This window comes from Dicentrarchus labrax, unplaced genomic scaffold (genome assembly GCF_905237075.1).
Source record: "Dicentrarchus labrax unplaced genomic scaffold, dlabrax2021, whole genome shotgun sequence".
NCBI classification, from domain to species: Eukaryota; Metazoa; Chordata; class Actinopteri; family Moronidae; genus Dicentrarchus; species Dicentrarchus labrax.
The window spans coordinates 14558462-14573978 of record NW_026136701.1 but is presented as its reverse complement, the minus strand read 5'-3'; the positions used below and the strand labels follow the sequence as shown (position 1 = coordinate 14573978).

Below are 15517 nucleotides of genomic sequence, written 5' to 3'. Positions count from 1 at the left end.
GATGTTAAAACAGAGAGTGGCAGTAATGTGGCTGAAGCTGTAAACTTCTTGCTGGGGAGGTGTTGTAATAGGTATACCATTAACAGGTAGCAATCATGTTCCACAAAATAATAAACATATAGAACCACTGTTAAAAGAGTTCATGAAATTTTCATTTTTGGCAAACGTCTAAATCTAACTTTGGACAGCTTGAAAGTCTTGAGAAAGACAGTATGATGCCTCTGTCATTTGGAACCAGCCTTGATAAGCCTCTGTTACTAATGTGTTAGGGTTTTTTTGTTTTGTTTCATTCAGGTCAGCACAAGGAGAACGTGCAATTTCATGTAGAATTGAGGGACAGGTTGAGAGAGCAAGAGATACAGAATGAGTGGGCAGGCGAGACAGAGCGAGCTTGCAAAAGAGAACAGAAACTGAAACTTCATTCAATTTTGAGTTCAATTTTTTAGTGTAGGAGTAACGTTAATGGAGCTGCAGTTGCACAAATGAGTCTGTGAATGCTAATGGCCATAGATTAACTTTTGACACTGTAATTTATCTTGTATGAATGGGTGAAATAAGGTTTGAACATGTGTTTAGTGGACCTCTGTCATACCCGTTTACTCCTGTATGAAAAGGGTTAATACTCTCATTGGGCAGACACAAGGGAGAGGAATTTATTGGAATAAAATCTGTTGTTATGCAGCAAAATGAAAATAAAAAGATACCCCTGTTGTGTCTGGCCTTTCCAATACCCACATTGATTCCTTTCTAGCGTTTGTCTAATTTAAGTTGTTCTCAGTTATTTGCTCATAATTAATATCTAGTCCAATGCATTGCTTTCAATCAGTGAATCATTACATCCCTTTGCCTGTATAACTGAACTGCATACGTACGTCCTCCTGCTGGTCTGGTGGAAAGAGATGTTGTTGAGGCACTGAGCAGAGGATCTGATGATGGGTCCAGGAAGCTGGTGGTAGGGTGCTTCCTCACCACTTGACTCTGCCCTTCTTCCAGTAAGCCTGATTCAACCCCCTGCTGCCTGCTCTGCTTGCTTTTGTCCAGTAGATCCTTTCCAAAGAATGCCTCCTGAACATGACAAACACAAAGCACTGGGTCGATTCTGTGTGTTCACACTTTTCTTTGAGAACTACCAGCTTACCTTTCTTAACATCATTCTTGGGAAACACATCACCACACAGATTATTCAAAACACATTGAAGGCCCACAAGAACTGAACGAAGTGACACAGAGAAGCTCTGAATCTAACAGTCATGTTGCTGCTGGCCTCACTTTTGTCAACACCTACCTCCCCCAACCACTTTTACCCAGAAGTCATCTACTATCCTCAACGACATGCAACTGCAGCTCCCTGCTGCAGCCAGACATTAAAAGCCCAACGTGTTGCTATTTCAATAATTAATGAAATGTGCTTCACTGTGTTGGACCTTTAGGTTAGACTGAACATCCCCCTACTGTGGTGGATAAAGAGCAGCACTGACAGCTGCCACTGGCTTAATGCACATCACATATCTATGTTTTGGCCAATAAAAGGTGACACTGAGATACTGGCTAGAGTCAAGGGGCCTTGAAGTCACCTCCAGTTAAGCTTTTGTACGTCAATTCACAACCCAGACAGGAGCCATTTAAAGAGCATGATCAGGGACTAGTATCCTCTACAGTGAGTTCCTTTAGGCTGTTCCTCTTTCAAAAAAGCTCACAGAAGGGGCACTGTGCACCAAAGTTCTGTAAGTGGTTTCCAGGCAATGTACTTTGGATTCCCAACCTTCCCAAGGGTGGGATAAAATGCATTTTATGAAGCCATGGCATGATAAGACCAGACAATCTGTGCATATGAACGGGAGACTTGCATAACAATAAAACAAAAATAGATTTGTAATCATATGGAGTAATCTGTTTAAACTAATTCAACATTTCTTTCTCATAACAAATGTGCCTTTTAGAATATACAATGTTTAAAATATGTTATCTGTGTTGGCTTCACTGAACAAATTATTATTAATTTAAATGTGAATCATAATTAAAGCTAGTTATTTGTAGATATTCCTAATGTTCTGAAAACATTGATTACAGTTATAATGCCCACAGAATGGTTACATAGCGAGTTACACTATATGGTAATATACTGGTTATACACATATTATGTCATATTATGGCCATTCTGTTTATACACAGTATTAGTTTACTGTCCATGTCAAACGGTAAGAGTGTGCTAACAAAGGTGACAGACCTGCAGGTAGGTTGGAAAAGCTTCTTCCAGTTTTGTTTTCTTCTTTCGGTAGCGTTTCTTTATTTTTTCTGGGACCTCTGGTCCAGGGGGTGTTTCATCCACTGGGGTATCAGGAAGAGCCTCTGTCCATCCTACAACAAACAAAACATTTACGTCACATAAAAACATAAACAGATCACAGGTAGATCTATTGTGATAGAGATGTGTGTAGATGTATGTATTATTGGTGTACAGACCCTCTTCTTTTCCAATCGGAATCTCTGACACAGAACCAGAGGAATCCTTTCGGCAGAGGGATCGTTTGGCCTTGCCCGGGCCTTGACCAGGACGGTTCCTCTGGCGGACCATGAACCCACCAATGCCTTGAAAGGAGCAGTTATTCATTTATTAGCAATAATTCAATACATATACTCACAAAAATACAATTTGCATTACAATCATGGAGGTGATATTATTTGAGCCATATTGGGTTGGAGTGTTTGGTTCTATTAATTGTCTGGTGCATTCAGCATGAAAGCTCAGAAACACCAGATAGAGCCCTTTGTACATCAGAGGCCCTGAGATGGCAGTGCTCTGCTCGAGCTACAGCGTCGGGCATGTACTGCACCATTTTACGCTTCAGAGGAGCTGTCTCCTTCAATCAGGTGCCCTACCCGGCCGGTACGGTTTCCTCTTCCTCTTCTTGCCGCCGTCGGCCCCCTTGGAGTCGTCTTCTGCTGGCTCTCGCTCCAGGCTCGAGTCAGACTTCGCCTCACAATCTAAGAGCTCCGCCTCTGCAAGAGGGAGAGAGCATTGATAATGAGTGACAGCCCTGCGGCAGAAAACACCCCAGCAAGGCCCCTCTACACAGCACCAGGGTCAATTCTATCTGAACTCCACTCAGTGGCGGGACATTAGCCTGATTGAAATTTACCAGTTCCATTATAAGGACCTTCATTTCCAGTGAGACTTTTTCTTTTTCATACACTTTTCGTTTTTTAATGGCTGGTAACTTAATTTTTTCAACCACACTTACAAAAACTAATTTCATTAATACTCATTAGGGATATTCCAGTCATTTGGATGTCTGATCATGGCACTCTTTTTTAAATGATCAGTATTCAACACTGGAAGGGGGGCCCATTTCGGGTGCAACTTAAAAAAGTAATACTAAAACACTGGATTGTATTTAAAAAGCTTAGCAAAATAAGTAGCAACCAGCTTTCTGACATTTTCTATCAGTAGTTTCAAACTGATAAAAAATGTCAGAAAGCGTACAGTAAGTGAGGAAATTCACATTTTACTCGTTTTCCACAACACTCCCCACAAATATTAAACAAAAACAATATACTGTAAAATACTGTACAGTGAATCTGTGATGAAGGCTACATTCTGCAAAAGCAGAGCTAACTGTCAAATTGTCAACAGTGGGGAAAAAACTACACACAAACACACACTAAAGAAAGGCAACATTGATAATCCAAGTCACTATTGTGCCGAAGGCCTCTAATAAACAGTCTGAGATGAAAGAAGAAGCCTGTGCGAGAAGACAAGTACCTCTGTTGTCCTCCATGTCTTCATCACGAGAGTGCTCTGAGAGGGGGTCTACGGGAGCCTGAAGCACTGCCACACTGTTCTGGTTAATGATTTTCAATTTCAGCTTCGGTTTGGGTTTCCTGCGCCGTGACGCTGTAGCAGACAAGCTTTGGAGCTGGCAAAGCCCTGACTCCGTCAAGCAAACTCCATCCTGGGTGTAGGTCCTCGACAGATCTAAAGAGACCACAGATGGCTAGAATGAGCATATACTGTATAAACTAAAGTCAAATCACCATCTTGTAAAAAAGAAAAATATTCTTTGTTATTTTGAAGCTGTGAACTTACCCATTTCTTTAGCCTTTGTGACAATCTGCGTCATAGTGACAGGCTCAGTGGCGTCTCTGGCCTTGGTCACAACTGCATCAGTACAGGACACACAAAAGCCATTTAACACAAACAGCAGACACAGGAGGATCAAATGTCATGGTGCAGTCTATTCACTCTACAGCAAACACACAAAAAGAAATAAATAAAAAACACATTTAGAGTAATCGCTGTGCTCCAACCTTTAGTGGTCTTGAAAGCTCGGCACATTGTGCAGTCAAAGCTGCTGTCTGCAGCTTTTTCTACATCTTCCTCTGAATGGAGACCCTGACAAGACGCATGGAACCATCTATGGATACAAGAGAAGGTTTAGATGAGGACCAATTATGTAAGAAAAAAAAAAGAATAGAAAAAAAAGTTAAGTTCTCCTGAGCTGGCAGGTTTTGTAGAAACACTGCACACCTGTCACATTGGCGGCACTGCAGAATTGTGGTGCCTTCACTGTAGTCCACCAGGCAGATAGGGCATGTTGCAAGGCTGGCACAAGGGGCACACTGGGTGTAATTATTCTGCCACTCACACCTTAGGCCCGGGGTGGTGGCGCCACACTGGGTACAGGACACACACCTGCAGGAGACAGAGAGGACGGAGGTCACTCTACCCAGGTTACTTTAAAGAGGATAACAAAGATTAACTGTGCTGCAGGAATCCTGTCCACTCACTTCACTGTCCATGAATGCAAATATGAAAGGATTTCCTTCTCATTTGTAATTTTAGAGGAATATTAAATTCAAATTATCCATTTTTCATAACAATATTTAAGACAGTCAATTTACATGCCTATGTATAGTTGGAAAAGTACTGTTTTTTCATTTTGATTATTTTTGTTAGTTTAGTTTAACAACAAACAACAGTGTTCAATATGTACAACTGATGCATGCTTTTAGGAAACTTAACACAAATTCAATTCCAGTTTAAACAATTGGCTATTAAATTAGATTTCAGTGAAATGAGTTACTAACCATTTGCACTTCCAGCTGTCCTTGGGCACGTTCTGCAGTGGAGGATCCAGGCAGTATGTATGATAGCTGATGTCGCAGTCATCACACAGCAGCAAACGGCCAGGATCTGTGGCCTGGCCGCATGCCTCGCACACGGTACACTCCAGACAACGCCAGCCTTTACTCAGCACCACTTTGGTAATCTGTGAAAGTAACAATGACACATTCATATGTAGGTCTGTACATGATAGGATGGTATTTCTGCTATGAACTCAGTACTGTACGTGTGATGTACAAACTCCAGAGTAAATGTACCTTTATGCCAACACAGAATGGATGGTAGCACTGGCCACACTGAGCACAGGCCAGAAGACGGCCCTCTGCACCAAGGCCAAAACTCCCACACACCACGCACATGTCCTAAAAGGAAATAAGACATCATAAGTTACCCTATTTCACTAAGGCAGTTCAGTTAAGATGCTGAAATTCTAAAGCTACAGCTGGAACAACCCCCACAGAGTGTCATTGTCCCAGTAAATATAATTCTATTTTTTATGTTAATGAAAAACAAAACAAAGAAACTAGTCAGCTGGTGTCAGTTTCAGTTAGTCAGAAAGAAAAAAATCTCACCACAGCTGAACTTTTAACTCTCACCACCCTATCACATGGGTATCGATACATTCTGCATATTCATTCAATGCCACTGGCGCTGTAATTAGCAGCCATTATTTATGTTGTTGCATGCTATCCTGAATACTGAAAGGAAAGAAAATTATTTCTTCACCCAAAACCTGCTCACTCAATAACAACAGAGCAGTTGTCCTATGTCCTCAAATATACAACAGCTATGCATAAAAGCATATTGAAATGCAAGGTAAAAGGAATACATTAGAAACACTGCCCTTTTTTTCTAACAAGGATGATTGAGTGAGCATTTTCCAGCTCCTGCTTCACATTCACATTCACATTCACAGCTGAGAACTACAGAGAACAGTCTTCTGAGCACTGACCGGCTTCACTCGAGCCATTCAGGGGTTGATGCTTTGATAAGCGGCACCTTGGCTATATTGTTTAACGGCTAAGTCAAATTAAATGAATAGTTATTCTCTAAGTATAAAGGATTTCAACCTCCTTACCCACACTGTAAACATTATAGTCACAGCTGTCTCTAAAAACTTAATGACAGCGTATATCATTCACTTTATAGTATGGTTCAGGAACATCACTTTGAAGGCAGAAAGTAAGAAAACAATGAAATTTCAATACGATCCTGTGTTATATAACCAACTGCATATCCTGCAGTCAGTTGGCAGTAACTCCACGAGAATTAATGATCTCCAGAGGGAGAGGTCTTTAAGCACAGATTTAATTTCAGGCTATCTAAGAGAATGAAGAAATTCACGGATGAGGACTCAAAATGAAATGCATCTGGACACTTTAATTTAAAGAATTAAATAAACAAACACCTGTTTTAGCGTGAAACTGTCATTGCTGGAAAATATGACCACGGTATTGTGCATGGCATTCTCCTCCTCCTCCTTGACTTGGTATGGCGTTTCTATTGTGGTGATCTGGAGATTGAGAGAAAAATAACAAACACAAAATAAACAGTGTGAAGACATAATTATCATAAATCATCAACATTTCATAGATCTACCATCTGGTCATAGGAGTTAATATGACTAGGCAGGATACACTAACTACAGAGAAAAAGTTACTATCATCTCATATTTTCAATTATTCACAAGCTGGGTCATCTTAATTTTACTTTATTATGATTTATTTTAACTCTGTATATTTCTCTGTTTTTCGACATCATTGTAAATAAGGGAAACCTCGTTGATTCTCAAGGTTTTGAAATTAAATTATTTGAAGAACTGACCCTAACAAAATGTGCAGCCTTTACCACAATATGAAACTGTTCTCTCTGTCAATACCATTAATGCTGCTTACAATACATCAGCCCTGTCTTCATCTGGATGGAAAACAAACAGCGCTTTCCACATTGTGCATTATTTTCCAAAAATGTTGAGATGTCATCCAGCTGACAGCACATACCCCAGGGTTGATGCTCGGACTTGCTCCATTCTTGCCTCTGGCCCTGCCACGTCCAGCTCTACCTGACAGACCAGCGCCTCTGGGCCTCCTCCTCCCAGGGAAGCCTGAGCCTCGACCCTGTGGAGGTAAGTCAAAAATCAGAAAACGTGCAGTCCGGCACCTAAAGGGTGGATATAGACACGCTGTAGACGAAAACAGGGCCACTCCTCATCTTACAAACCAAAATGGGCAGACGCATGCTCCACTTGTTCGCAACAATTCATTTCTCTCGCTGAATTGCTCAAGTCATAGTTTTCTCGCAGACAGAAAGATTTCAGCCCCCCCACTGTCAACTTTTAGTTCTGTATATATTCTTGCCTGCACAGACGGCATAACAGGAAGAGGGCATTGTTCATCCAGTTCTCGAGAGGTAATGTCATTCTGCAGTGTTGTTTGTATGGATGCAAGCCACTACAAGTACAGCCTGCATTCAAGTATGTATGTTGGCACTGATATGGCTTTATAATTATGCGTTTTAATTAAAGGAGGAATTTTTTTTTTTTTTTAAATCTGCAACATTTGAACATCATGCAAATGTTCAATGAGAAGACAAAAAATAATCAATCAACCTGTTTCTTGACATTTCTTGGAAATTACTGATAATTGAGAGGTACTCTACAGTTTCTGCCAGATACCCAGCAAGTGAGAAAAGTGAGGAAAGGCTCTGAGCTGTTGTTCTAGCAAAGCGAGTTCCACTGTGCCCTTGGCACAGTTCCGACAGGAGGCCTCTGCCTAATCATGACTGTCAAACTTAAGTGTAAATGAACCTTCCAGCACCTGCCCCAAAATCCCTTCCCATTTACCCCACATTTGACACTGATCCCAAACCAGGGCCCCTCCCCATCCACTGTGCCTCCTGACAGACACACTGTACCATGGTGTTCAACCTGGACTGGACCCCTGCCACAATGTATAAATTAACCCTCACCCAGCTTTGCTAAGGGTAATGACTGTTATCGTGGCAACTGCCACAGACTTGTCACTAAGTCAAAATAAAAAAAAAAAACAGGTTTGAATAAGACAGAAGTAAAGAGCATAGCAGAGCACGGCTGACAAAGAGTAAACAGGACACATTCATTCATTAGTTAAAATTAACTCAAATATTTGTGTAGACTGTATGTCTCATTACACCATACCCTTGATCTCTCAATTAAACTGCAAAGCCAACAAAACCCACGGTCAATATAGCCATATCCTTCAGTTCCACTTCATAAAGTAATTAGCTTAGCCATTTGTTTATGAATCTCCCCTTCTCACTGTTAAGGTGGTGGTAACCGTTAGTGCAGGCTACAATATACAGCACAGTGACATTCAGGAACACTCGAGGAGTGTGCGTCACTAGGGTAAACAGAGGGCTAACAGAGGGCAGCTGCTACCCTGCCATCTCTGGTGAGCCACAGTATTTACCACTCTGATGCTCCAGCCGGGGCTGCCAGAGGACTGCCTGGTCTTTGGGACGTCCCACCCCTCTGGCTGGTCTGGCGACCAGGACAAGGGGGAGCTCACACTGCTATGGGGGCTCCATGCACCCTAAGGTAAGGGAGGGCGGGTGAGAGAGTGAGAGAGAGGGAGGGAGGAGGGCGACAAAATGCAGCAACTTAAAAACAAAGCCAGCGAAGAACAAAACATACAAAGAAAGATGTTAGAGAGATGTGGTGAGCTTCTAATGTAGCCATTTGGGAAGTACTCATACACATCCATCTATGCAGAGCTATAGTATTAGAAAGCATCTGATGTGCCAAAATATGAACAGGATAAGTAATTAGATTATGTTCTGTGTTAAAGCCAATCCCTCATGCGTATGAGTTTAAGAGGCATGTTACTAAAAGACTGTCTGTAAAGGCAAAACTAGAGAGCACAATTGTGTTAGTAGCATTTCATACAGCACAAATTGTCAGGACATCATTGCATACAGCAGGAAAGAGGCCCTGCAACTTTTTGCCATGACAACAGTGTATGTTTAGTATGTTGACAAAACAACAGGAATTGCGTCAGCACGGCAGCACATGAGCGCATCACACAAAAGCATGCTGGACTAAAGGGAAACAACTTTTAAATTTCTGGAATAGATTTCCCCAGGCCTCGTGTAACAAATTAGTCTGAGCAATATAATGTGTATTTAAGAGATGGGGATGTATCTGGGAAAAAAAAAACACATTTTGCAAACTAAATTAGTCTACCCTCACCAGCATCATTCATAATATATTATAGCCATGGGTGTAATTCAATTCCCATTATTATTTGTCTGGGAGAGTCTACATTCAGTGTTAACGACATTAGTACACTAATATTAGAAGATTATATGTTTTTTCATGCACTGGTGACCCACTGCAGTTGATGGTGTAATATGGAGATAACTAGGATGTGGTAATGGTCACTGTATTTTGTAACTCAATGGGACAATAATGGTACATGTTTGTAATGTGGACATGAGATGAAGACTGATGAAAATGCCACTGAGGTGGAATATGGTTAGGACTAAAAGGTGTTTTAGCCATAAAAAAAAAAATATAACTCCTACTGACATTAATACTTCAACTGACTTCTGCATGAATACTGTGACTAACTAGTCATATGGTGCACACACACAGGAACAGGGCAGTTAAGACAAAGCATCAATCGCCATGCTGTCCTCCTGTTATGCTTGCTTCGTGTGCTGGAAGGTATAACTCGACTGAGGGAAAAAAATTAAAAACATAACTGAAAAACATATCCTGAACTATATAGGCTGCTTCAACCAACCGAGTGCCCACCAAAAAAAAACCAAATCCATCTTCATAGAGCAGAGCCCACAGGACACTTACACACAAGTCATTTAGGAGTACACGAGGTATGAGCACCAAATATTAGCCTACGCTCCAGGGGCTTATTACATGGCTTAGGACAGTGAAAAAGGCAGAAAGAGCCAGACAGTGACACAAAGCGAGCCAGTGGTCTTCTGTGACATGATATCCAGGTTCTTACCTGCTTCACTCGTGGCCTCCCAGGAGAAAACTTCCTCTTGGTGATGGCTGGCTTTCCCATTCCAATCTTAGGGGTGAGTGGTATAAGTGTGGTGGTGGGTATTACACTGATGTGGTCACCCAGTGAAGGTAGGACCTGGGTCTGGGATGGTTCTCTAGGAGATGTCCCTCGGCCCAGAGGGGAGGAGTGGGAAGGAGAGGAAACCATTTCTGCCAACCTTTCCACTGATGTCTTCAGTGGTTTCTCCTCTGAAGACAGGCTAGAAAGTGACAGATTAGGTTTGTTCTCTGGTGTAGTGTACATCTCCTCTGATGTACTGGAGGCTGAGGGCTTAACAGTCTCTGCCAGGTTCCTGTGAAAAATACCCTCACTCCTCTCCTTGTTAGGTTCTTTTGGAGCAGTTTCCAAGAAAGAAGCCCCAACTACATCCATACTCAAAGGCTGGGGTAGTGAGACCTCCATTGGTTGGTCTGTGAAAGGTACTGATACAGTACTTGGTTCTTTGGTGGTTGAGATGATGGCCTTAAAATCCTTTGTGCTGGGGTTGGCCATGCCCTCCTCAGGGCAGGCCTCTGTCTTTGCTGGTTTGATTTGTAATGTAGTATCCTGTGTCTGTAGTGACTCCATAGAGAGCTGGGGTGGAAAAGACTCCTGGCTGAGAGTCGCTGAAGATGCAGGACTCTCTATAGATGTAAGCTGGGCTCGTGCTGCTGGTTTTGTTTCTGTAGGAGGAAATACACAGTGGTCAGAAGAACATATTTGGATATCGACATGCACCTCATTAACAGATGAGAAAAAGGAATTAGAAACCAATACATGTTAGTTATGCTAACAGATTTCAAGGGATTAACATCACATCACATATCATACTACAACAGCAACCACTGTGATATTAATGAAAATCAATATGGAGGCCCCACAGTTAAGAGTCAGCACTAAATGAATAGGCTATGTGTACAAACCTGGTTTTAATTCTGTTGGGGTTTTGTTGACAGAAGATTCAGTAACCTGCCTCTCGACAACGTCTGCTCCCACTGAGACTTCTAAAACAGAGAAGATTCATAATCACAAAGATAATATAAAAAAAAAAAGAGAGAGATTTGTTCATTAACAGAGATAATTAGTCTGGAGAGATTTTGAAGACATTAACAGTGGACCATAGGGTGAGGGAAAAGATTTGCATCAATTCTACCCATTATTTTAAATCTAATGGTGAAACAATTCCTGAGTCATGAAAACTCCTCTTCCTTGAGTAAATCCACTGAGCATTTTTCTATGAAAATAGGTGATCACAAGCAATAATCCATTCAACACATAAAAACCTTGTGCTGCAGATAACCAATGATCTCTTGAGCCAATAAATAGAACAGGGAATTTTATATGGTTCAATATTAGCAAGAGTTAAAAAAAAATAGTATACATTATAGATATAACATGCTTGGATTTAATGAATTGTTGCATAAGCCCTGAAACAGATGTCATACTAGTTTTCCTGAAAAGGGGTGGCTTTCAAGTAAAAGGCAGTCACACTGCATAAAGGGACAACAAGGCAAGTCTTTATCATAGGCTATACTTTAGCATTAATCTAGTGTATCCTATCCTCTCTTTCCACTTGGTTTTGTCTTTAAAACATCAATGAATTTGACTAGTCTGGTATGAATAGAACTAGTCATTCCTGGCTATCAGGCATCCACACATAAAGCCAATATTCTGCCATACAGACTCTGACCGTACAGATAGCCTAGTCTTAACGAGGCACCCACCATTTCAATCCACAAGTTCCCATGTCACACTGATCCTGACACACACATGCACCTGCTAAGCATCTCTGCCAGGGAAGGGAGTAACCATGACAACCAACATCCCAGGGTCTGTGTGCTCTGGGCTCATGACTGTGCAGCTTGCAGGTGCTCATCCGGTGCTGATGCCAGAAAGTCAATTAGGAGATGGGCCTCCAACCATCTCCAGCCTTCAACTATTGACCAAGCTGAACACACATTCTCATTCATATTAACACCCTACTTCCTATATCTCCTACAGTGAATGAGGTGATGGTTGAGATAAATACACAGCTTTGATTAATGCAGCAGAGGCCTAAAGGCAGGTCTAACTCTCAGTCACAGAATGGATCTAACAGCATCTGTCAGTTGAATCATGGTAAGCCTGCTGTTAAACCCTGTGTGGTGGAGAATCCTGGCAGGTGATAAACAGCTCCAGTTAATGACTTTAATTACATTACATTACATGTGCGGGCGGTTGGCAGCATTGTCATGTCAACGCCTAAACAAGAAGTAAAAAAAAAATCAGCAAATATAAGTAAATATCGGCAAATTATTACAGGATTATCAAATACGCTGCAAAAAACAGTCCAATTCAAGAGGCTAAAACCCTAAATCCCCCAAAATATCTTTAGCATTATTACACGTGTCTTGAAAACAACAAGTAAAGGTTGACTCAATCTTATTTTGAGGCGCTTAGCATAAACATCCTAAAGCTCCTCTTAAATCAATACACAGATCACATGTACACTCGTCTTTAAAACCACCAGGGGAGAAACATCGCTAGCAAAATCCAATGATGAAGCAGTTCATGACCACAGGAAAAAGCTAGTAAAATGAGAGCACATGTGCACGGTGAGCAGAGCGAGCAAGCTGTGTGAGCAGTCATGAATGAGCCAGCGTAGCTTGAAGGCAGGTTTGCAGACTGGGGATCTAATATCATCACCATCATGCTACTCCTATCCAGTCTCTCCTGCCAGTGGAGTCTGCTGTCTAGACAGAGTGGGCAGCATAGCTACCACTGGCATCCCGAGCTCACCGTTAATTTCCCTGATACTCCACTCCACTCCACTGCACGCTGGATTCACGTGGACCAGAGTGGAGATGTAGCCCTGAGCGTCATATAAGCAGGTAACAGCATCATGTAACTAAAGTGATGCAGCCTGCACCACAGCAAATCACAGAAGCAATGTGACCAGCAGAAACAATAGACAGCTGTTGTGAATGATGGGGTTTACAGGGGTTGCTTTAGCTACTAAATGGCATCTAGCTAGAAAATCTTATATGCCAGAAAGAATTAGGCCCAGGTCAAGTGTCTTTGAGTTTGAGTTAAAGTTCATGTCATGTCCCAAGTCTACATATTGGTTATGACTTGAAAACAATATGGCTATTTCAAGAAATGTCACTGTAGATTAGTTATGATGTAATTAGTTACTCTCTTAGGGCATAAAATGAACCACAATTAAACAACAGTTCTTCTGTTGGTGTTAAAACCCTGAAACCAACGGCCATAACTTATAGTCTGAGTCCCAATGAAGCTCATTTTTGACCGACAAAGCTTGTTGTGCTTTGATTTACAGCCACACACCTGTTGCTGGCAAGCATGTATATAGGCACATGATAAACATTAGACATGGTCACAGCGCCTCAGCAACCTCTCCCTCCATTAACTAGTATTGACAAGTCTGGATTAGTCTGAGCTTAATAAAGACAAAATGCAAGTCAAATGTAAAGTAGTAAGTATGATTAGCCAATTCAATAGCATCTCTTTGCCTCAAGTTGCACAGTGTAGTCTAACTCTGAAATTTAAAAAAAATTAGGGCTCACAAGTCTCAATTTTTCATTTATATAGACTGACAACGTATAGTATCTCCCCGTGAGACAAGAGGAGGAAACAAAGTACTTCTAATTTTCAAAACACAGAGTTACAAAGACAATGGAGTCGCTTTAATCTGTCACTACTAGGACACCATCTGGTTATTGGCGAGTCCTCAGAAAATACTCTAAATAAAAGAGGGAGTGCCTCTCTCTGGTCTTAGTCCAAACAAATCCCAATCCTTTCATCTGCAACAACTGCGATGTTCAAAACTTCATCAGTGCTGACACTGCAGACAAATTTCATGTTGCATGGCCAAAACTTTCAACTGCTTCTGCATGGCTAGATGTTGAATGAATGAACCATGAACTACAAAGATTCACTTTAATTTTCAAATCATATAACCTGGTGCTTGTGTGTATGATTTTGTACAATCAAAAGAGTTACATTCCTTGGCTCTACCTTGAAATAACAAGATATGATTAATGTGCTGATAAGACAGATTGGATTCTCAGGAGGGACACTTGGGCATAGAGGAAAATAAAGACTTCAAGATAAGACAAGGAAAGAGATCAGAGCAGTTATCTTCCTTTGTATATCTAACCTTTTTGGAACAAAGACCCACCAGGCTTCTGGGCTGACGTGGCCAGCTTCTCCTCCTGGACGGTAGCCTGAACAGGCTCTGGATCTGAGTGCAATGGAACAGCAAGTAATTCCGGTTTGGGGTCATTGTGCATTTCAGGAGGCAGCTGAGTGCCAGGTTCTAGGTCCGTGTGCTTTTTAGCCAGCTGTAGGCCAGTCTCAGAGTCTGTGTGCATGGAGGCTGGCTGAGGGCTGAGGTCTGGGCCGGTGTCCATATCCTCTGCCTGTAGTGCCTGCTCTGCAGCAGGAGACCTGCAGTTGGAGCAAACATAGTCCTCTCTGGGGTAGATTTCTGCTTGGCCTGAGTTCTGACGCTCGCACTCCAGGTGTAGCCATCTGAAAAGAGTGCACAGGAATGTTAAAGGATTGTTCAACAGGGATTTCTGTGAAACACTAATTGGAGACATATTTATTACTGTGGTTTTCCTAGTGTTTCCTTAGTGTTACCAGGGAACATAAATTTACCACAGGAATTAAAAAAAGAGGACAAGAAAATAAGAGCGTAGCATATAAAGTATTTAAGTAATAAACTTATGTTCCTTACCTCTTACAAGTGTGGCAGAAGAGTATGTCTTTGTGATGCTCAGGGTCCAGGATGCAGGCACACATAGGACAGCACAGAGCAGGGTCCTGGTTTTGGATGCAGTTCTCACACAGCAGGCTAGTGTGGTGCCATTGCCTGCTGGTTCGTGTTCCACATTGGATGCATACTCTGCAGTTCTGAGGAGAAAAGGAGACCCGCTGCAGTATGAACACAGTGTTTCTGCTATACAGATTTTGCACTTAAGTCATGGAATAGGGAACAAGTATGAAATATGTCCAGGCCCACAACAAATGTGTATTTTAAAGACCATGACTCTCTTCCAGGAAAATTTATGAGTTAGAACTGGGGAATATGAGTAGAAAAATAACATTAATATTTTTAGGCCTTGGTGGAATGGATTTACAAGGTAATTTTATAATCAGAAGGCTCATTTAGACTAATCGGTTTTTAATAATTACTAGTAGGGTTACACATTATTAAGCCTTATAACTTTTAAACATTATTTGAGATTAAAAGAAAAAACTTTTAAAATATTTGCATCAAATTAATCAGCTTCTGGCTACATAGCTGCATGACTGACTGCAACGCACTGCCAAGTAGTGTTACAAA

At 41.5% G+C, this 15517-nt stretch overlaps 1 protein-coding gene across 9 annotated transcripts in view; it reads right to left on the bottom strand.

The window, feature by feature from the left end:
• The window catches only part of kmt2cb (lysine (K)-specific methyltransferase 2Cb), a 65320-nt gene that overhangs the window by 26261 nt on the left and 23542 nt on the right, over nt 1-15517 (bottom strand). For 7 of the 9 annotated variants that reach the window (XM_051402971.1, XM_051402960.1, XM_051403009.1 and 4 more), the window contains exons 11-27: nt 14909-15084; nt 14327-14700; nt 11091-11171; nt 10129-10850; nt 8572-8694; nt 7126-7242; nt 6534-6638; nt 5383-5487; nt 5089-5270; nt 4529-4693; nt 4309-4415; nt 4088-4159; nt 3764-3976; nt 2881-3000; nt 2464-2589; nt 2228-2358; nt 873-1065 (exon numbers count right to left, since the gene is read on the bottom strand). In XM_051402971.1, coding sequence (XP_051258931.1) covers nt 873-1065; nt 2228-2358; nt 2464-2589; nt 2881-3000; nt 3764-3976; nt 4088-4159; nt 4309-4415; nt 4529-4693; nt 5089-5270; nt 5383-5487; nt 6534-6638; nt 7126-7242; nt 8572-8694; nt 10129-10850; nt 11091-11171; nt 14327-14700; nt 14909-15084 — 3112 coding nt within the window. The remainder of the gene's footprint in view (nt 1-872; nt 1066-2227; nt 2359-2463; nt 2590-2880; nt 3001-3763; nt 3977-4087; nt 4160-4308; nt 4416-4528; nt 4694-5088; nt 5271-5382; nt 5488-6533; nt 6639-7125; nt 7243-8571; nt 8695-10128; nt 10851-11090; nt 11172-14326; nt 14701-14908; nt 15085-15517) is intronic. The other 2 variants (XM_051402982.1, XM_051403018.1) reach the window with 2 other exon arrangements.